Source organism: Lagopus leucura, unplaced genomic scaffold (genome assembly GCF_019238085.1).
Source record: "Lagopus leucura isolate 7727_CA_CO unplaced genomic scaffold, USGS_WTPT01 Super-Scaffold_100021, whole genome shotgun sequence".
NCBI lineage: Eukaryota > Metazoa > Chordata > Aves > Galliformes > Phasianidae > Lagopus > Lagopus leucura.
This window is the reverse complement of record NW_024962274.1, coordinates 290,255-313,245: the sequence shown is the minus strand read 5'-3', so window position 1 is coordinate 313,245 and position 22,991 is coordinate 290,255. Positions and strand designations below refer to the sequence as shown.

At 49.3% G+C, this 22,991-nt stretch overlaps 1 protein-coding gene across 3 annotated transcripts in view; it reads left to right on the top strand.

The window, feature by feature from the left end:
- Positions 1-22,991, top strand: part of DIS3L2 (DIS3 like 3'-5' exoribonuclease 2) — a 164,643-nt gene that overhangs the window by 137,489 nt on the left and 4,163 nt on the right. For all 3 annotated transcript variants that reach the window (XM_042878083.1, XM_042878085.1, XM_042878084.1), the window contains 2 exons: positions 19,343-19,526; positions 20,085-20,171. In XM_042878083.1, coding sequence (XP_042734017.1) covers positions 19,343-19,526; positions 20,085-20,171 — 271 coding nt within the window. The remainder of the gene's footprint in view (positions 1-19,342; positions 19,527-20,084; positions 20,172-22,991) is intronic.

Sequence of the window (22,991 nt, the reverse complement as noted above, 5' to 3'; positions counted from 1 at the left end):
CCAGCAAGGCCAATCATATCCACCATGGCCCATGAATCTTGTCTTTTGACCCACTGGTCCCCAACATAGGAATACAAGACCAGTTGTGCTGAAGAAGTGCCTAAAATGCAAGCACTGCTCCTACCCTTGCAAACTGCCAGGCAACGGGAGGGATGGAGCTGAAAAGGTTGTGGGTAATTATGGAAGCCTTTCAGCCCAAGTACAGGAGGAACTGAAGCCATCTTGGGATGTCCCCTGGAATTCTTCTGGCTGCATCCAAGAAATGGAAGATCCTGTCTGTTCTCTGCGTTCACTGTCACCATCCAGACACTCCCCAGCTCTATTTGCCTGCCCCCAGCAAACCTGAACCTTCACATGCGTAGGTCTTCCCCCAAGGACTTTTATTACTGCCTCCATTCTCAGATGTGGATTTCTTCATGGTCCCCACCATCCCACACAGCAACGAGCTGTAAATTCTAGGCAAGATTTTTGCTGTTTCGTAGGCCATATTTGCAGGTGCTGTAGTGCTACCTTGTCCCCAGCTGGCTCTCCTCTAGCACAGCTCCCCTGCTCCCTTAGCCTCCAGGTACTGCTCTCTTTCTCAGGTCATCAGGGGTGCTGCCATGGCTGATACACCAGCTTGCATTGTGCCATTGAGTTGCATTCTAATTCCTCGCTGCAGCTGGGTTTTGTGTCAGGATTATGAATTTGCGGTGTGGGCTTTCACGTTCTTTTTGGAACGATTTCTAAACCCAAAGGAGCAGCATCTCACATGGAAGCACTTAGAGACCTCTCACAAAGGCAGCATTGGAGTCTGGACCATTTCTGCCCTCCAGGGACACAGAACATTACAGGTACCAGTGCTGTGCAGGGTAGCCACTTGCGGGCAGCACCACACAGCTCTTCAGGATGAAGAGTGAAAAATAGCTCCAGTTGAAAGGAGAAGTGGTGCCCCCTTTTATATGAAGATCAACGATGCCTGGTACATTGGATTATCTTTTAAAACACTAGGACTTCAAATGCCAGGGTGCATGCACTCCTTCTGCTGACAGGTTAGTGATATATGATGTTGTTTGGGTTAGCAACTGAGCTCCTTTGTGCAAGCTTTTCATAAGGTGAATATAATATCTGCAGTGATGTACTCAACATTGCATCAGGAGAGCCAGCCTATAATTATGCTTGAATTGTTGGAATGGGTTATTTGTCATTTGCACATTAGCTCACTCCATTTATTGCTACCACTCAGGGCTGCAGCAAACTTGGTGTAAACAGAGCTTAGGTGGAGGTTTTGGTCATTTGATTTTTTTTTTTTTTTAATGCAGCAAAGCAGAATTTCCTTGGGTTTCTTCCTGTTTTCTGGAATGGCTGTTCACTGGCAGTGATAGGAACAAAATATCTGAACCAGCTGACTCAGCATGACTCCTTTGTTTTCAAAGACAGCTCTCAGGTGTACGGCTCAGCTTGGACTTTGGCGTGGACTTGGTGGCTCTGGAGTGAGCCAGAAGGTTCTCCACTGTATGTTTTGGGGTCTTTTGTCTGTTTGTTTCGAGGAACCGAGTCTTCTTTGTGCTAAGAGCTACCTTATTATGTGGTCGTTTCAAGGCGTGCATCTTTGCTCAAAGCAGCACTGTTTGTCTTGGGGTAATCAGAGAATCCTTAAGATTGGAAAGGACTTCTGAGATCACCAAGTCCAACCCCAGCCTACCCCCACCGTGCTCACTGACCACATCCCTTAGTGCCACATCTCCTTGGTTCTTGAACACCTCCAGGGATGGTGATCCCACCACCTCCCTGGTCAGCCTGTGCCAGTGCATCGTCACCTTTGAGAAGCTTTTTTTCCCTAATATCCAACCTGAGCCTCTCCCGGTGCAGCTCAAGGCCTTTGCGTTGAGATACCTGATGGTACCTAATTTTCTTGCTAGTGATCAGCAAATACATACCCTGCCTGCTCTGAGCTGCATGGCTCAGGGCACTTGCTGCAGGTGCCATCTTGTTTGCCTTGTGTTGCAGGCACGGATTTCATGGGGGAAGTCCGTATACATGTGGTCCCTTGGCATCTCAGCTTGGATGAGTGCCGTCCAATAGCGGTTATTCACCTGAAGCTTATAAAATGAATGTTTAGATTTCAGATCAAAAATAAAATCAATTCCATTTGCAGAACTGGATCTACCAGCTAATGTCAAATTCTCCAGAGCGGGATTTTCGCTTCAGGGTGCCCTGTTGGACACATTGGCTTAGTTGGCACAGGGCACATCCTACTGTTCTGTAGCCCCAGGCTCAACTCTACACATCACATAATGTTTTGCAAGCATTTCTGAAGTCTTATTGGATTGCAGACAGCTGAGCTGCCCTGTCACTCTTTCCTGGTGAGCTGTAGTAGGGCTTAGGTATTGTTGGAGGGCATTTGAAGCTGTTGGGCTAAGAAAGCTTGTATTTTCTTTGGAAAATAACACTTTGGTTGTAAGGAATAAATTAAGGAATAAAAATAACACTTTGGTTGTAAGCAGCCACTGGATTTGAGGCTACATAAGCCTCCCTTGGACTCAGAGCACTAGCAAGATTTGGTGGAAGATGTCTGTGTGGATGAGAACAAGGCTGGAAGCACAGGGCAAGCCAGGCCATAAAAGCAATATCGCAGAGCTGACAAAGCAGGATGGAGTTTGGAGTTTTTCTTTTGATACCATATCTTGTCTTTTGTTTGACTTTTTGGTGCTGAACTTTATCCAAGTCTGCAGGTGATGCATGTCCTTCACCTGCCAAAGAGTAAGCATTGGAGTTGGCCAAGCAGTGCAGGTGAACTGTTCTGTCACCAAATGTGGAGATAAACCAGTCCTGGTTTAGCATGTGCTCAGTGTAGGTGAAATTGTCCAGGAGACTAAGAGTGCACATTGACCTTTAAGACTCCAAAAGATATGTAATGCTTTCTGCCTTAAGAACATCACAAAGGCTGCGGGGATGTATGCTGCAAAATAGCCTTTGCCACCCGAGACCTTGGGCAGCGTGGAGTTGTTCTTTCTTGTAGAAGGGACCCCTGGCCATTTCCAAGTGGGAAGAAGGGTTCTTATGAAGGGCTTTGCCCTGGGTACTGCTTATGTGCTCTTCTCAACATGGACCTGTCTCCTCCTCTTTCTGCCACCCAGCTACTTCAGTGACAGGTTGCCAGTCCTCCAGTGCTGTAGAAATAGTAACTCTCAGCTCCTTGGAGTGCCATTGTCATGTGGGGACTGCCGATGGAAAAGGAGACCAAGGAAACCTGCTCTTCCCATTGTGAGCCAATAGGATTTGATGATCTGATTCCTTGCAGATGAAAATTTGAGGCTTTCCTTGATGTCGTACGCAAATCCCATGTGCACGAGTAGATCTCTCTCTAAAACCCCATGAAGTACCAGGTCAGCCACCCTCCAGAGGGGTGTGTGAGCCCTGCTCTCCTAGATTTCAATCCTGAGTTTATTGTTTGGCCTATTTCAGTGTTTTCACTTGGCGAGGAGCTGTTAAACCTCCTCGTCAGTGCTGGATACCCGGGTGTTCAGTGACAGTCAAATAGGTGGAAAATCAGCTGCAATTGTAACTGAGTCAGAGATGCTGTCTCCATGTGTCATCCCTGGAGATCTGTTTACGTATCCATTCGCTTAACAGTCTGTTTGGAAGCTTTGGTAGCATTTCAGCATCATTTCCCTGGCCTATATATATCTGTGTAATGCCCAAGGCACTGAGCTATATCTGAGTTAGAATTGTTAACCTGTGGGTCTGGATATTTTCAGTAGTGCTGAATCACACAAGTCTCTGATTAGCCCTTAGGTACATGGGGTGCAGGTTTGACGTGGGGAAGAGCAAACAATCCTTCCACGTGTTCAAGAGCAAGTTAGATGGACACCTGATTGAGTGGGTGACCGCCCTGCCCCTGTCAGAGGTTTTGAACTGGATGGTCCTTAAGGTCTCTTCTGAGCCCCGCTGTGCTATGATTCTAGATGAAGCCTCTCTCACTTTTACCTAAAAACCAAGTTGCTGGATTGACTTTGTGTCCAGGAAGACCCTGTGCTGAGGATCGTCAGACCCCCAGCCATCCCTCTCCCAGTGGGATTTCTAGGCATAGTTTTTCATATTAAATATGGAAAAGAAGCCTTTGTTTTGGCTTGTTCTCCACATCCTTGAATGTGCAGCCATGTTGCAGTGACTTCTCTGGTGAATCTAGGTTGTGTTGTCCACTTCATGACATTACAAGCTGGGAGCACTGGGACCAGCAAGCAAAGGTGTGTGCTTTCTACCACTTTGTTAGGATGTGCTTGAGATGCAACCAAGCAGTGGAAAGCTGCATGCAGCATCAGGCAGTAGAGGAAGACCAAAGGCAACAAAGGGGATGCTGGGGACCCAGAGCACGTGTTGTGCTGGCAGTGCCAAAAGAGGCTCTGCTCAGAGACACCTTCGTGCTGCTGCCTGCTGTTTGAGCTTTGGGTTTGCCATGGGCAATTATACAGGGTGTTCAGCACAAAGTACTGCTGCTCCTCTGGAGATCAGCAGATCAGCAGTGTAAGTTGGAGTAAGCGGGTGGATCGTCAGCCAGGTGGGGTTGTTTGCTCTTGAAGAGCTCACGGCTGAAGTGATCTATCTAGGAATAAAGCACACATTTCAAAGGTGAGAGAGATTAGCCACTGGGTAAAGTATCCCAGGAGAACACCAGCGAGTTCTCCCTCTTTCAAGGACAAGAGTGCACTTCCTAGAGGTGTTCTTGGAAATCAGAGGGTGGGAGAGGAAGCACTTCTCCTTACTTACTCTTGGGCAGCAAGGGTGAGTGGTTTTCCTTTCTCCATAGATGCCATGCTTTGCTCTTTGGGTCCTGCTGCCTTTTCAACTGTATGTATTTTTTTTCAAAGTTCAGTGCAGCTAAATCAATCTGGGGATGGACTCTGTTCCCTCTGTTCCCTGCTTCTGCATTGAAAGAAGGAGCTTCATATCACCACTATGTTTTGTGTGCTCATTTCCTCAGGTTATCACGGTCACCCTAAATGAGGTTCTCATTACAGCTTAGTACTTTCACCTCTTTCAATTTGTCATGTGTTAGGCATTCTGGAGCCAAATGGGTTTGTTACCTGGCTTTACCTGTACCGTTGGAGGCGGTCACAGCAATGTAAGAGGATTTGGTCACAACTTCCTTTCAAGATAATGGGAAGATCTTGCTTGAAAGATCTTGTTTGGCAGTACTAAGGTCCACAAGTCCATGGGACCTGATGGGGTGCATCCACGTGTACTGAGGGAGCTGGCGGAGGTCATTGCCGAACCGCTCTCCATCATTTTTGAGAGGTCTTGGATAACAGGGGAGGTCCCTGAAGACTGGAGGATAGCCAATGTCACTCTGGTCTTCAAAAAGGGCAAGAAGGAAGACCTGGGTAATTATAGGCCTGTCAGCCTCCCCTCTGTCCCTGGAAAGGTGATGGAACAGCTTGTGCTGGATGTCATCTCCAGACAACTGGGAGAAAAGGAGGTTATCAGGAGTAGTCAGCATGGGTTCACCAAGGGGAGGTCGTGCTCGACCAACCTGGTGGCCTTCTATGATGTTGCCACATGCTGGGTGGATGGGGGGAGAGCGGTAGATGTAGTCTATCTTGATTTTAGAAAGGCATTTGATACTGTCTCCCACGACATCCTTATAACAATACTGAGGAAGCGTGGGATAGATGAGTGGACAGTGAGGTGGGTTGAGAACTGGCTGACTGGCAGAGCACAGAGGGTCGTTGTTGGTGGTGTAGAGTCCGGTCGGAGACCTGTAACCAGCGGTGTTCCTCAGGGGTCTGTGCTGTGTCCGGTCTTGTTCAACATCTTCATCAATGACCTTGATGAGGGAATGGTGGCCACCCTCAGTAAGTTTGCTGATGGTATGAAGTTGGGAGGATTGGCTGACACTCCTGAAGGCTGTGCTGCTATTCAGTAAGATCTGGACAGGCTGGAGAGCTGGGCAGTCAGAAACTGGATGAGGTTCTACAAAAGCAAGTGTAGAGTCTTACACCTAGGGAGGAATAATGGCATGCACCAATACAGGCTGGGAGATGAGCTGCTGGAGAGGAGCTCTGCGGAAAGGGACCTGGGTGTCCTGGTGGACGACAGGTTGGCCATGAGCCAGCAGTGTGCCCTTGTGGCCAAAAAGGCCAATGGCATCCTGGGGTGCATTAAAAAGAGCGTGTCCAGCAGGTCAAAGGAGGTGATCCTCCCCCTCTACTCTGCCCTGGTAAGACCTCATCTGGAGTACTGCGTCCAGTTCTGGGCTCCCCAGTACAAAAAGGACAGGGATCTCTTGGAAAGAGTCCAGTGGAGGGCCACGAAGATGGTGAAGGGCCTGGAGCATCTCCCCTATGAAGAAAGGCTGAGTGAACTGGGTCTATTTAGCACTGAGAAAAGGTGACTAAGAGGGGACCTGATCCAGGTTTATAAATATCTGAGGTGTGGGGGACATAGTGGTGAGGCCAGTCTCTTTTCAGTAGTACGTGGAGACAGACAAGGGGAAACGGCTGGAAACTGCAGCATAGGAAGTTCTGCACAAATGTGTGCAAGAACTTCTTTACAGTGAGGGTGACGGAGCACTGGAACAGGCTGCCCAGGGGGTTGTGGAGTCTCCTTCTCTGGAGATGTTCAAGACCTGCCTGGACGCCTACCTGTGCAACCTGGTGTAGGGAAGCTGCTTTGGCAGGGGGGTTGGTCTTGATGATCTCTAGAGGTCCCTTCCAACCCCTACAGTTCTGTGAAAGAAACCTTCTTGGTGATTGGAGCATGCTTTGCATTAATGTTTCTGTTAACTTTAATGGGAAATGGTACTAAATTCTTCAAATCAGCTTCAAACATCTTAAGTTTTATATCCTTCACCTGCCTCACCTAAAATGGGGCTGATGAGCAGAAGCGCTCTTAAATGAGCAGTACCATTATTGACCAAGGTGTCTTTGTTTTTCCACCTTTGCCCTCCTTGGAAATGCTCTGTTGTGTGATGTCCCTGTGGGGGCCCCAATTCCCAGCAGTTAGTGAGTCAGATGGATCTGCATTGATCTGTCTGTGCAGGGTGAGCCAATACCAGCCAGAAATTCTCCTTTTCCTCTGCCTGCATGTTACTGTCATATGATAGATAAATGGCAAGTACAGGGCAAGAAGGAAATAAATGCTGTACTAATGCGTAGGAAGGATCATTAGGACAGAAAGACATTGATATGGCCAGGCTGCAGCTGACCTGCATCTCTGTGCTGAACATTGTGCCCTGCGGAATAGCCACTGCAGAAGGCAGATCTCAGCAAGGTTTCTGCTGTTTGCTTGTTGCAGGGAGTACAGAGACACAGAGTTTGGTTCAGAGTAAGAACTGGTTCTTGGCAGCAGCACAGTGATGCCTGCTGTAGGAAATGCCTCCTGGTGCAGCTACAAAACTGTGGAATCATAGACCTGTATGAGTTGGAAGGGACCTTCAGAGGCCATCTGGTCCTAATGAGCAGGGACACCTACAGCTCCACGTCCTGCCTGATAGATGTTCTTGGGTCACTCAGGTCTGTGTGGTCCTTGCCCCAGTCAAGGCACAACAGAGGTAATGGGAAAGGAGAGAAGGCATGCATTGCTTTAGCAAATACACAAGAGGAGGAGCATGGTACTGGGCTCAGCTTGTGTCTGTGGGTCCCTTTGGGGATGCGCATTTGGGAGGGGGGAACAGGATGAGCAACCTGCAAGCTGCCTGGCTGCTTTGGAAAGCGGAGTCAAGAGATGCTGGTCACAAGATCCACAGTGGGTGCAGCTATCCCTGAGCTCCTAAGAGTGCAAAAGGGGGGCAGAGGGGCATTGCTTTGAGTGTGCTCATCCAGGGCTTTCATATGCATGGTGCCACTGCTTGTACTTGACAGCTCAGTTATTGTTGCAAAGTATGATTTAATAGTGGGACTTGATTACAACATACAAATGTAGCGGCTGGGGGACTATCTCAGAGGTTTGTGGAGATTAGCTGTTAAATTGGCCAGTGCAAAAACATTATTAAGCAGAGAACATAATTACTCATCTTGTGCTTTTGTAGTGTATGGAAGAGACAGATTTGTTTAAAAGCCAGCAAGTCCTGTATAGAGAAAGAACTCGTGTAAATGCCACATCATGTACTGCTGTATGTTGCAGCATATTTTATTAGAGAAGCAATACTTAATAACAGCATTTGGGAACTTGTGGAAGAAATCCATTATATTTTTCTGCATCGTAAAGGCAAACCTAATGTCTGTTCTGCGTGAAGGCTGTGCAGATATTGAAACATCTCCTTTTGGTGGAGGTTGATTGCTTTTATGGAGATTGTATCATATGGATATAAATAAATCCAGCACTTGATGTGGGGTCTGGGAGCAGAGCTTCCGACTGAAGCATCTATCTTCTGTCTGCATGCATTTCCTCTGAAATGCATCAAGGTTCCCATTAACACCTTAAGTGTGGGAAATAGGAATAAAGAGAGACTGTCAGCACATGGAGAATGAAAGTCTAGGAGTGCACTTGTCTTTATTTTTCACCTTTCAGTCCTAGAGTAGTGTGTGGGGCAGTTGTTTAGTGCTGCACACCTGGTTCTCAGAGCAGTTGTGGTTGAGGGATTTCCTCCTCTCTGAGTTATTTGGGGTTGTGGAGCAGGGGATGGGTCCTGAGCCTCTGCACAGTGAACATCCACACGCAGGAAGCCCAGAACGCCTCTCCGTTCTTTCTTTGCAGTTCAGGAGCATTTGTACAGCAGTCACTGCTCCCTGAGCTGGATCCTGTGTGACTCAGAGCTGAACACTGAGCTGCATGAATGTCAGCATCCCGGCACGATCTGTTCAAATCACTGCACATCTGGATCCGCAGCCCATCCTGCTCCCTGCTTCACTGTGTGGCTGTGCACACACACGGGCACACTGCCTTTCTCCCTTCCTGCTCTGTGCTGGTACATCCATCATGGCTGGGGCTGGCAGCGACTGTGGGAGCTCACTGCTGCAAAGTGCCTGAACCAGTACCTGGCTGCTCACTGCATCTGCACTGTGGCTGCATCCTTGCAGCAGCATCTGCATCTCTGCTTTCATTATCAAAAAAGGTAATCCTAAAAATACCTGTGAGCCAAGAGGACAGCTCTGCAAAGGTCTTGTGTCACTGTGTGAAGAGGAGATGATGCATGTCACCACCACCAAGCACGAACGGTAGCAGCAGAGGTCAGAGATCAGCTGGAGGTGGATGGCTTAGCCCCACAGGCAGCAAGGCACAAACTCAGTGGGTGCCAAGTCCAGGAGCACTGAGTGGCTGTGGTGGGGCACACTGAGTGCCTGTGCAGGCACATCTTGGTACGGCTGATTTTTTTATAGTGATCTTTGATAATTTGTATGGAGCCCAGTGGGAGAAAGCATGTAGCAATGTTTCACAGTCTGGACCCAACTGCATGAGGGCTGAATGCATGCAAGCTGCTCTTATCTCCCTAGACAACGCATTCATGCTTTTAAGCTGCAGATGCAGTGATCAGTGCTGATAAGCACAATAAACTCCACGTGGTGGTAGCGTTGCAGTAGCAGTCCCTGGTAAGCAGAGAGCAAGCAGGAGGGATGTGTTCCTGTCAAGCTCCATTCTGGATGTACAACAGAGATGTTTGCTAAATGGGTGTTAACCTGTTCTCAGCCTAGAGTGCAAAGAATCGTTTGTGAAATCCTCTTCTCTGGCAGTATTGGTATGCAGTGGCTCTCAGCTGCAGGGTTGCTGTAAGGAGAGTTGTGCTGGCTCTTTTATGAATGATGGAGTTGTACTGTGTTAAGCTGAATAGCACAGTTTGAGGCAAAACCTGCTCGTAACTGGTCCTAAGAGTTTGCCATTGCTTCTCTGAAACCCTGGAATAAGGCAGTGATAATTAATGGAGGTTAAAGTCCTCCTTCTGTCTGTGAGCTGGTTGGAAATGGAAAAGAAGAACCTGTCACAACTGTGACTGGCTCTAAACTGCTGTCAGGCTCTCCTCCTTCCCTTCCCTTGCCCCAAGTGGAAAATTGTATTGGAAAGCAGCAGAGAGAGCACTTAAATCTTTCCACAGTTCATTTCAAGCTCCCTTTCTTCTTCCCAGCCATTCCCAGGCCAGTTCGGGGCACGGATGGGAGACTGCATTGCTGGCTGAAACTTACAGGATGTTAAATAACAATGGGAGAGTGGCTCTAACAGAGGGCATGGTGTGCCTGGGCTGCACGTACCATGAGCTGCATTTCCCATGCTTTGACGTTCAGCCTGTTTGTACATCAGTTCTGAAGAGCTTCCTTTCAGTATGAGATGTATCTTGGTGTGTTATGGAGCAAGCTCAGGCCAAAATGGGATTGGTGCCACCTCTGTGGCAGAGGGGCACGCTCAGTTGTTGAACAGTTCTTGATGGAGAGTTGGGGATCTTCTGGGGTCAGACTTCAGAAAGGACATGGCACTGTGTTTGGCTTCCCCAGATCTCAGTGTGTTCACATGTGTGTGACCAGAACATCAGGGACCTGCAGGGAGGCAGCAGGCCTTGTGCACCCTTGTTTTTTCCCCATCCCACAGTATTTTCAGAACTTGGGAATGATAAGGGACCTCACTGTCCAACCTGATGTTGGAGGATGCAGTGCACTCTGTGCACATGGGCAGTTTCAGGTTGGCGCTACTCAGATTTGCAAATGGTTAGCCAAGTGGATAGAGCTGGTGGCCAGAGTCATTCCCATTGCTGAGCAGTGCTATGAAGGCTGAGCTGGGCTGCCAGGAAGGAATATGGCTGGTTGGGATCCAGCCACCACGGGAGCCTGAGTCACTCCATCTGTAGTACTGAGGACATGCGAGGCCAGGGCTGGAAACACTCTTGCACTTCCAATAGCAGGGTCTTTGCAGTTGACTTTCCATGGTGGTTTCCCAATGTGGAGCATCAGATCCAGGCACTGAGGAAGAGGAGGGCATTGCCCTCCAATGCAGGATGGCGATGCAGAAACAAAAAGCAGATTTAATATTGTGCTTCTTTCTGAACTGTTCGTTTGAGGGTTAAGCTGCTGGAGAGATGCAGCACTCTGGGCCAGGTATCTGTCAGGCCTGGACTGGAGGCTTGCCAAGACGTGGGGATATATGGCTTTAATTCTGTTTTGTCATGTGGAGATTACTATTCAGTGTCTGTAGGACAAGAGGGCTCTGGGGCATCTTAGGATATGCCCCATGCTCCAAAAGAGCTTGTTGTTCTGGCTTTGCAGCACTCAATGCAAAGGCAAGAATCGATGCCTGAAGTGCTCCTTTTCCAAGGATTAAAAGACACTGCCAAGGCTCTGCAAGATGCCTGTGTTGCAAATCTTATCGTGATCCAGTGCTGAGATCTGTTGATTTCAGCCTCACAAATGTGCTGACAGATCTGTGTGTCTGCTTTTTGGTGATAGTAGATTTTTTCACAAGTTTGATCTGTGCTGTTGAACTCTGGTTGTAGCCTGGAAGGTAGCATTGCAAGGGCTCTCCTTCATCACACCTGTGTCCTTTGTCAGCTGGAGGTGCTACAGCCATGCCCCCTCCTCTATACATCTCTGTTCTTGTGCTGCTGGGCGCTCTCAGTTCCGTGCCCAACATCAGTAGGATGTTTAGCTGCTTCTTCACTATCCCACTGTGTAAACAAGGCTAATTTCAGCCTGCTGCGATGTGTGGGCTTGCTGGAACGTGACTATAAATTCAAGCCTGAATATTTTCTGGTAATGGATGGGGTGGTGATGCTGCATTGCTGCCTTTAATCTCAGCCTGTCCTTACACCAAGTTAACTTCAGGCTGTCCTCAGACCAAGCCAGACTCTTCACAGCCCTGTGCCAATAAATCAAATGAAGGCACATAAATGTCAAGAGAGAGAAGTTACAGATGGAAAAGACCTACTGTACCCCAACCCTGTCCTGCTATAAAGGAAGGTAAGGCACTGTCAGGGATTTACAGCTCTGATCCTGACCACTGGGGCCAGGCAGGGGAAATGTGGGGTGGGGGGGGGGATGGCCTCCATTTCCTGCTGCTTTTCCATCCCACTCATTTCTTTGCATTTCATTCCCTTGGCTTTATTTTTAGGAAAGAAAACAGTTGTTGGTTGTATATTCAGCAAAGCCGATAACATTCATTTTCCTGCTCATTGTTTTTCACTCAGAGCTATGCCTGACTTTTCTTCAGAAGCATGTTTTTCTCACCTAATATTTAGTTTAAGATTGTAGGAGCTGGATGTAAAACCTTCTGGGATGTTTACATCTGCCAAGAGGTTGCCTGAAAGCAGAAGTTATCCAAAGTACTCCAGTAGTCCCTACTTAGAAAACAGCACCCCCAAATCCCGCGTTGCCCATTTCCCTTTCATCCTCTGGCCAACTGTTACGGGTTGTTTTAACCCGATGTGGTGTCCGTGTCCCACGTACCTTGCTCCCCTCCCCCTAGGGTTTCCATGTCTTTGAAAGCCTCTGTAACCAGAGCGTTCATTTGTTGTGCTTCACCATTGCTGCAGACCAAGAATAACAGCTGCGAGGCCAGCTGGATCCCTCGCTCTGTATTGATACAACTGTTCCCCTTAACCTGCCCACACTCAGTGCTACAACGGCAGCTCTGAGGTTGAAACAGAGCGGCGATGGGCAGCGCTGGGAGCCCTGCTCCGTGCTTGTTTTCCTATAAGCTCGAACAACACTTACAAGCGTGGTTAGGAACTGGATCAGAGACCCAGAGGGGCTGTGGGATAGTTATCCTTGGAGATTGCTAGAACTCAGCTGCAAAAGGCCAACCTGGTCCAGCTTTGAAGTTATCCTGCGCTGAACAGGAGAGGGGCTCACTTGGCAAGTCACTGCCTGGCTTCATCAGCATCAAGGGGCACGTGTTGGGTTGTTGTTCCACTGCTGCCTTTGGCTGCCAGATTATTTAGATTACTCTGCATGATTTTGGTCTTTTAAAACTTTTTTTTTTTTAGCTTGCTGTTCTTGTTCATCTCCTCATGAACTTTCTCACTCCTGCTTGTTTGTCCCTGGGTTACATCCAGGTTGAATGCCCGACCCAGACACTGCCCATCTCAGGGTATGCTACCAGTCTGGGATGCCTAACACATCTGTTTTATTTTCCCTTTGCCTGTGAGTTTGTCTTGTTCTTTGGAAGTAATCAACTCTTCAGTGTCAAGTAAGCTGGGAAAAAGCATAGCCAAAGGCTCAAGGGAGAGATGCACGTAAGGTCTACGTCTTCTTAGCTGCAGGGGCTGTAGAGCATTAACTGATGGGGATGTGGAATGGGAAGGCATTGGTGGCAGTTCCAGGTGACTCCCTGTTGCACTGTCTGTTCTGAAGGTGTTTTTCCCCGTACTGAAAATTTGTCTCAGCTTAAACCACAGTAATAGAAAGCTCACTTTCTGGAGCAATCCCAAGAGAAGGTTAATATTTACAAGCTCTTAGCTTCAGGTTTTATCTCCATCCCTTGCTAGCACAGAGATAAAATCCCTTTAAAAGTCGCTTTTGATCTTTCTGGTTCATGACACGGCGTTAGTAAGACACGTTCCATATGGCAAATATCTTCATAGAAATGCAAGTTTTCTCATCCTTCCAGGGCCCAGTAACAGATCAGGAGCCCCCTGCATACAGGGGCTGTGGCTTTATAACGGAGCATCAGTGATGGACAGTGTACTCCTGCTTGGAAATGTCAGAGTGTTATTTCTGCCTCAATGGCTCAAGATCATCTGTTTACCTAATGGACTTACATTTGCATTTTGCAGGTGTTGTGTTAATATTAATGTGTTGTCTGAATTGTTAATATTCCTTCACTTCAGCGTTACATTAATGAAGGCTGCAGGGGATGGAAAAAAGACCCAACTAATTAATTAAATGGGCAAAAAGCATCTTTAACTTTCCATCGTGCTGCCCTTTGCTTCCCCCTAATGGGTCTTGGCATTTCTGGTCAGCAGCCATGTAACACATGCTGCTGTACGGAGCACTCAGCAGCAGACTTGCTAATTTTTCTGACCCATAAATCATTGCCATAAACTTTTAACTGTGAGGAAAAGTGCCTTTCATTCCTGCTTCCTCATTTCAGTAGGAAACACAGCCTGATAACAGGCCGTGCTGGGCTGATGCGTGGGGCTGGAGGCTCTCACGTCAGGAGAGGGGCTGTCTGCATTTCTTCAGGAATTCTTTCCATTCCCCTCTTAGTCGGACTCTGGATGACATTAATATTATGTGTCTATGAGAGGATTCGTGTCATAAGCTCTGCTTTCAGAGCCAGTCCTCTATCAGGCCGTAAGTTTCAGGAATGTGGGCCGCCAGTCCTCAGTCCTCCGTCGGGATCTGGTCTGTAGGGTGTTTCCCTTCTCCTGAGCTCTGTCCCAGACCTGGCCCGGCTCTGCGTTGTTTTGCTGGGCACCACCTCAGCTCAGGAGCATCCTAATGCATTTCCAGCAGTGAGCTTTTCCAGCCCAGGTGGTGATTGCTCCCCATTAGACCCATTGGCTGAACGCAGCATTTAGTGGTACATGTTTGTGGTCCCTGGTTGTCCCTCCCTGCAGCTCTGCAGGGCTCTGATCATCCTTTTGCAGCTCCTTGGAGACTTGAGAGCTCCATGAGCCAGTGGCTCTGTACACCTGGTACAGGAACCCTGGCAGCTCAAGGTGCAGTTTTGCACAGGAGGACACATCAGTTCCATGCAAGGAGCCTGAAGGTTGTCACCAATTTGCATGAGAAGGAGCAGACTGCAGTCATATTAACTTTTAATGAGGAGGCGCAGCCCGCAGGTGCCGTGTCCTCTGCAAGTCTCTCTTCACTTCAGCACTGTTTCCTTCCACGCTCAGCCCAAGGTGGGATGTGGGGCCATCACCAAACCCACAGATGAGGCTGAGGAGCTCCACGCCATGGCATTTCCCTTCTACTCAGCTGAGCATCAGTGGATGCTGGGCGTCCCATGGCCACCAGTGCTGTCTGCAGCACCGCAACATCCATTGCAACGCGGGGCTGCCGGATGAAGTCAGCTTTTTATGTAACACTGCAAAATGTCAATAATTTCAAAGGAACTTAGGCAAATGGGTCTGGCGGTCTAAATCCCTGCGTGCAAACCCAGTGCATCAGGCTTTAAGCAATTAATTCCTAATCGCACCCAGTGCCTCCAGTAGCCCAGCTTTAGGATTGGGAGCTTAAACGGTTTTCCACTGTACCGCACTTAATTTGGATAAAGTGAAGTGAGCGGTGTCATGGCATTCCCAGCCTGAAGGTGTGAGAGTGGCCAGTGAGGGACATTTGTATTCAGAAAGCCCTCCCATGCATTTGTGTTCTAGGCATCTATTACCAAAAAGGCACCGTAGCTAATAAAAAGGACATTCATTATGCCCCGGAAAAGGAGTTCATTAGAGGGAAAAGCCATTCTAGCTTCGTAAGAAATGAATGTGAAACTGCCTCAGAGCTGCTATTCTCATCAAGTTTCAGTGTTAACAGTTTTAACCAAGAGCTAATTGAGCAATCTCAGAAAGTGGAGTAATTCCATTATTCAGCTCAGCTTTGTTCAAGGCTACTGCCAGCTGTTAAAGGAGCACAAATGACTTTCATCGGGCCAGGAACCACCAGCCTTCTTGCCTGTTGCTACTTTTTCTTTCAAAAAATGTAGGGCTTATGGTCTTTTGGCAGTTGTCTTTGGCAAAGGAAGATCCACACCGGCATTGTAAGCGTTGTGTATAATGCAGCAATCCAACTTTTGGACAACAGGAGATGCCATGTTCAAAACTCATCAAGCAGCAGTGCATGGCTGAAGATGCTCCTCTCCATTGGGCAGTGTCACAGGAGGACAGCAGACTGTTCTTGTAGGATTTCAAATAGAAAAGGGCCATTGCAGGCTCCACTCTGCCTGCTGGTTACAGAGCACAGTTCTGTCGTTGGCTCCACTCTCAGGAGATGAGGGCTTAGCTAATGTTGCTTTCAATTTCCTTTTCTTCATGGAAGAGTTGTAATCAAAAATAAATGTACATGATTTAAAGAAAAGAAGAAAAAGTCATCACATGTTCGGTGTCTTTGGACTTACAGCTTTGGAGAGCATGTGCTGGCTGAACTGTGCCGTTCCTTTGCTGTTTCCCCTCAACAACTGCTGCTGCTGTTGGATGTGCACCGCTCTGTTTGCAGCCTTTCGTGGAAGGTGACTTTCTCCTGGTGAGCACAGCAGGATTTAGAGTCCCACTCCCAGGAGGTGGCTGTAGATCTGTTTGTTATGAGATTGCATTGCAGCGATAATCCCCTTCCAGCCAGCGGAGAGTGTGGGCTCTCAGTGATGCACTGCCCTCAGCAAGTATATCCATCTGTGTCTCTGGAGACCTTTCAGGTACACACAGACAGGCTGAGGCTCTCTATTTTGAGCACTAGCTTCCCATGGCACTGTTCAGTTCCCTGCCTCATTCGTGCACTTTAGTGGATTGCAAACAAAATCCTTGTCTCTCTCCTTTGCAGCAAACCTTGCTTTGCTAATGTCATTTGTCAAGTTAATCAGGGAGAGTGGGCACTTCTATGGCTGCTGTGTAGCCTGGCCACATTGCTATGGAAACAAGCAGCCAAACAGGCATTTTGCTTGCCCTGCTTCACTCTGAGGAGATTTGGCACGAGAAACCAATATTTTATTTGCCATCAACAAAACAGCTCACTGAGGATGCGAGTAGGTTTTCAAGGTTGATGTCAAGAGATTGGAGAGGATCAGAGCAAATAATAACCTTGCTGCTACCACAGTTCCAGGGAGTAGGTGTGCAGCTCTTCTTCCCATGCCACATGGATGTTTGGTGCTGACAGCGGCTGTGCAAGAGGAGTTCCAGCTCAGCAGCCTGGCTTTGGGGCTGCTGGCTGGTGTCATAGTCCTGCCCAGCTGGACTCAGAGATTCATAGAATCATTAGGATTGGAAAAGACCTCCAAAATCACCAAGTCCAACCCATCCCTGCCAAGCTCACTGACCACATCCCTCAGTGCCACATCTCCACGGTTCTCAAACACCTCCAGGGATGGTGACCCCAGCACTGCCTGAGCAGCATGTGCCATTGCACCACTACTTTTTCTGGGAAGAATTTTTTTCTAATATCCAACCAGAAAAGCACGATGGTCTGTGATTCTGTCTGTGTTTGAGAGCATCTCAGAAGCCTGGAATCTCAGTGAGCTGTAGGAGCCGGCGTGCCTCACTCACGTGTGAAACTTGAAGGCGAATTCTTTTGAAAACTGTACACTCGATCTGACCTCTTACATAAGTCAAGGTATAGAGTTTCACCCACTAACTGCTGCACCGAGCCCATAACTCATAAGCAAAATCCAGGTATTGAAAGAGCCGGCAGAGGATGCTTACGTACTTTACCAGGCTCTCCTCCCTCTCCCGCGTGCATGTACTAAATGATGCGTTGAACAGCTTTGGAAGCACTCCCCACTGCAGTGCAGGCATATGGGGCTGGTGGTACCTGCAGGCACCCACATGGGGACAGCCACTTGCCTGCCCACACCACAGGGCAGCAGAGGAAACCTTGCATGAGCTCGGAAAGGGCAAAAGTTCAGATCAGTTTGTTTATGGGATTTTATGGAAGCAGGAGCCAAGGATAGCTCAGCTAATCCAGAGGAAACTGTAGCGATGGAGTTAGGCTGCATTTCACATGGGATGCAATCAGCGCGCGTTCAGACGGACCCGTCTTTCTGTCTCCATTTTTTTAGCCATGAAATATTTTTCTTTGCACTCCTGTCTGCCAGCTGCATTGAGCCAAGCTCCGGGCTCAGCTGTCTTAAGAAAAAAGGGGCAAAAATAAGACAGACAGAAAGAACACCTTCTTGTCATTGACCTCCTTCTTGATCTCCTGGCTGTTGGGTGGCAGTGCTGTCCCCAGTGCCACCAGCAGCCTTCAGTGGCTGTCTTTGATGCTGTCTGGGAGCTCATGCTCCAGGTGTGAAGGTGTGGAATAGATGGAAGAAGGGATTTGATGGAACAAAACTTGCTGCTTGTTCTCCTTCAGGTGTAAAAGGCGCTGCCTTCTGCCTCTGGTGCAGCCCTGTTGGTCTCCTTGTCCCTACAATCTGTCTGCAGGCATGGTGGCTGAAGTGCATGTAGAAGATGGGGATGCTGCAAGCTGGCCAGCCCTGGGTTGGGTGCCCAGCACCCTGGGGCCATGCTGTCCCACAGCCCCCAGGCACTGGTGACCGTAGAGGGACTGATGTTGCCATCTGGTGGCTTAGCTGTACAGGAGCAGCAAGGTTTTGCTCAGCCTTCTTGGAAGCCGCTCAAACAAGTGGCTGTGGATGCCACCACCACGTCCACAGCACCTAGCCCTCTTACATCAGGCTGTGGGTGCACTGTCCACCCAACTGCCTCATCCCTTGGCCTCCTGGATGTTGCCATTCAGTTTTAGGGGACTGGCAGCCCCTTCACACTTGTGCTGTGCTGCTGTGCCATAGGGTCTCCCTCCTGCCCTCCTGTTGACCTCTCCACAGCAGTACACTTCCCAGCCTTGGCAGAGCCCACAAAGATCTTGTTAAGGGATCTCCTTCTTGTTAAAGATGAATATTTCCACTGCTTACTACAAAGCAGCACATGCACGTCCTCCTCTGGGCTCGTCTTTAATTATTTCTTTTCTCTTCCGAGCCCTTGTCAAGTCCTCCCTGACTGGGAGCACATTGCAGCTGGAGCGTGCATACCCTGCACATCACACCCATGCTCCTGGGGCACAGGGATTTGCAGGATTCAGGACCCTGCCCCACGTCTTGCAGCCAGCCCTGCAGAATTGCTGCCCTGCGTGCAGGAGGGCTGAGCTGCCCTGATTGGTAGTAGCTCTCTTGGGCACTGTGTGGAGTGTGACGTTACTACTGTAAATCTATTATCTTTTGTGGCAATTAAGATCAATTAGGAGCCTGGAGAATACAAGCAGCAAATAACTGGAGGCCCAATTAAGCACATCTTGTTGCTTATCTGAGCCCAGATAAACAAGTCTCTGGTGGCACAGCCCCTTGGATGGGAGGAAACCACAGTTGGTGGCACTGGGATCAGAGCCCTAGAGATCCCAGTTCATTGAGCCCAAGGGTGGCACAGCACCCCACAGTCCAAATCCAGTCTTCATTTATAACTCCCTGGTTCACAGACTCACAGAATGGCCAGGGTTGGAAGGGAACTCAAGGATCATGAATCTCCAACCCCCCTGCCACATGCAGGGCCACCAACCTCCCCATTTAATGCTAGACCAGGCTGCTCAGGGCCCCATCCAATCTGGTGTTGAACACCTCCAGGGACGGGGCATCCACAACCTCTCTGGGCAGCCTGTTCCAGCACCTCACCACTTTCTCTGTAAAGAACATCCCCCTGACATGCAACCTAAATCTTCCCTCCCTTGGTTCCCTCAGTCCTGTTAGCATCATCTCTCCTAACCCTTCTCAACTCGGAGTTGTGTTTCTTGCCCTACAGGCTGGTAGAGGAGTTCATGCTGCTGGCGAACATGGCCGTGGCCCATCAGATCTACCGCTCCTTCCCCGAGCAGGCGCTGCTTCGCCGCCACCCACCGCCCCAGAGCAAGTTGCTGAACGACTTGATGGAGTTCTGCCACCAAGTCGGCCTTGAGATCGACTTCAGCAGCGCGGGCAGCCTGCATGTGAGTGCACCAGAGAGCGAGGACACCCAGATTTCCTTTCTTAGTTTTCTTGGGAGATCCTGGGCAAGTTAAGGAGGGAAGGGTGCAGATTGGGAACTGGCAAGGACCAGAGAGCAGTGCTGGGAAAGGTCAGATGTACAAAGCACAGGAAGCATGGAGTGATCCTCTGCTGAGTGTGTCCTGAGGCTGAGCTCCAGCTGAACAGCACAGTGCAGCTTCCAGGATTTTCCTTCCTCACTGCAAATGCATTGTGGATAATCCGCTGTTAATCCCATCCCCTCTGGTCTCCTGCATGCCACTCTCCCTACTCTCTAGCCACACCAGAGTTATGCCAGCACTGCAGGGCTGTTCACTCAGCTTCTCCACTATATCTTGAACTCTTCTTCCAACCCTTCTTTACCGCCAGCTCTAGGCAGTGACCACCCATCCCCATGTCCCTCTGGAGTCCCATCAGTGTACACATTGAAGCTCTTGGTGTGGATGGGGCCTGGGCACAGATCAGGGGAGGGGTTCTGAGCACTGTTTGTCAGCCTGAAAACTGTCTCTCTTCTCCTTCAGAAAAGCTTAAATGAAACATTTGGAGCTGACAAATACTCCAAAGCCAGGAAAGAAGTGCTGACCAACATGTTCTCCAGGCCCATGCAGGTAAGACCCAGACATCTGTAGCTCTTTTCCAGGGCCCCATTTCCATCTCTGACTCCATCTGCATTACCTAAGCTGGTCACTACATAGGGAAAGAGTGATTGGATGCAGGGGATGATGCTGTAAGGTCAGCAGGGTCAGGCTGAGCCTGTCCTTGCACTCTGCAGTGCCCCTATGGTATTGGGATATATCACAGCAGAGGTGATGTGCAGGATGCCAGCAGACTCACAAGAACCCAGCCTGCTCCATGAAGAACTGGTGACAAGCTCTGTGGTTCATATTCATGCCACCTCATGTCATGGTATCTAAACTGGTTTCTTATCCAAGAAGAAATCAGGTATCAGGGCAATGCAGGGTTATGGGAATCAGAATCGCTAACAGTGGAAAAGACCACGAAGGTCATCTAGTCCAACCATCAGCCCATCACCCACGCCCACTAAACCACATATCTGGCCACAAATCACAGTGTGGTACTCAGGCACATCCTCTTAGAAGCAGGGAAGCTCTGGAAACCCTTTGGTCACCTTCTGGACTGAGACCTCCTGTCAATGCCTGTGCATTGGAGGCTCGTTGTGCTCCTTACAGTGATTGTCATGTTTGATGCATCTGCAGCTCAGGACATTACTTGGGTGCTTATCACCATCAGAAACCTTTTTATGAGGCATCTGTCTTTCTACATTTGCTGCTGGGCATAGAACAGCCTCTTCTGAGGAAAGTCCTACCCCATAGGGAAAGGAGCATGTTGCTGGAATGGTCTCTCTGCCGTGGTCTGCCAAACGCTGCAGGAATGAATCATCTTTCCTACATTGCTCATTTGACTGTCACTCTTCTAATTAGCTCATTTGCTCCATTTACTCATTAGCAGTTGCCTGAAGTCCTGCTGTACTTTAGTGACTTAATGCTTGCAAGTGGAATTGGGGACCAAAACCATTTAGTAAATCACCTGCTTGCATATGTTTTCAGCTCAGGAGTGCTGCTTTCTAAAGTGCAGGGAGTGCCTCTGGAGCTAGCTGTGTTCTTCTCAGTCCCATGTTCTGCTCTGGTTTGTCCTGGTCCTTTCTGTCATGTCTTCCTTTTCTGGTGGGAGGCACCAGCAGGTGGTGTGCATTCCCTGGGGTCCCTCTCCTGTCGTGCTTTGGTGCAAGCCCAGACTTTGTTGGAGGATGAAATCTTCTGAGGAGCAAATAGCAGGCAGTTCAGAGAAGAAGCAAAGGAGCTTTCAGAAGAGATATTCCATGAGATACAGGATTTTGGCAGGAACTCAACTTGCACTATCCTCAGAAGGTGAAGGTGTCCTTGTGCTCAGGTGTAGTGCAGCCCACTCTCTCCTGGCAGACCGACTGCCTAGCATCTCACATAAGAGACAAAACCCGGCTTACAGCTGAGCTCATTAGCTCTGCAGGTGCCAGGAGATGCAGAAATCCCTCTTGGTCTGGGGTGAGCTTGTGCAATTGGATACACTGTGGTGTATCCTTATGATCTCCTGTCCATAAGGAAGGGCTGTGGAGCTGCTGGGGCGAAAGATACCAGTGTTGCCCTCTGCACTCCATATTTCCTCCTCACACATGCCGTTGGCTGGACCAGCTCCCTCACACCCTGAGCAATTGAGATTCCCACTGTTGTTCCTGTTCTAGGAGCAGAGGATTGGCAGTGCAGGGCCGTCTCAGTGCCCCTCAGAAAGGACAGTTTCCAAGTGGGAAGAGCACTTTTCGCTACCTACCCCTGCTACTGGAGCAGATGGGAAAATGAGCCCCGTTCACCCATCCCCACAGCCTGTAATGGAGGAGAGCACAGCTCTGAGCTGGCAGCTGCAGAGTGGGATGACACAGGGCTGGGCCGTGGCTCTGACAGATGGTGCAGAGAGGCCCCATGTCCCAGGTGATGGAGCGGGTGTCTCAGGGACAAGGCCACATTCAGCCAGCTGTAACAAAAGCGGGTTGATCCCATGCTGATGGCACTCTGTGCCGTCCGTCTTGGCTGCGTGCTGGTGGCCATCAGCCTCATGGAAGGAGGCAAGCAGTGGGTAACGCGTGTGTCTGCCTGGATTGCTGCACCAGGAGCTCGTAACAGATGAAAGAGCAGTGACATATCATTTTTCAGGGGCTCAGTCACTCGGGGATTCAGTCTGTCCGCAAGAGCAGAGCCAGCCTGGGTTGGCTGGGGCTGATTTATTTCCAGGCTCCTTATTGTTCTCCTGGGATTGTGGCAGTCGGACCCTGGGGCTTTGAGACCACTTGCTAGTCAAATCTGCTAATGAGAAAACATCTGCTCTACATCAGGCTGGTATTATTGTGGAGTGCTGTTGTGGTAGTGAGGACAGGTAGCAGGCAAGTGCCAGTGTGTAACCCTACCACGGCCCAAAGGAGCATCCCATCCCATCTCCCATCCCTGGAGGCACCGAGGCCAGGTTGCTGGGGGGCAGCCTGCCCATAGTGGGGATTTGGGGTTGGGTGGGCTTTAAGGTCTGCCCCCAACCCACACCATTGTAAGATTTTATGATTCTGAGGTTTTGCTGTGACATCGAGCTGTTCCCAGCCTCAGCGAGGGTCATCACTTGCCATCACGGTGTTGAAAACTGGACCAGCAGCAGCTGGGCTTGGCACATCCATCAGGAAATGCCCTGGATAACAGCAGGCAGCATCTCTCTGACTTCTCTGAGCATGTCTCCCTTCCCGACCGCGCAGAGCCACGTTCAGTGGGAGCTGAACTAATTGAGTGGAGACCATACTTCGTGGAGTCCATCAGAAACAATTTAGTTCTGGGTTGTGGAAATTGGCAGCTCCTAGCACAGCTCTTGGGTCTCATAATAAGGCCGGGACCGAC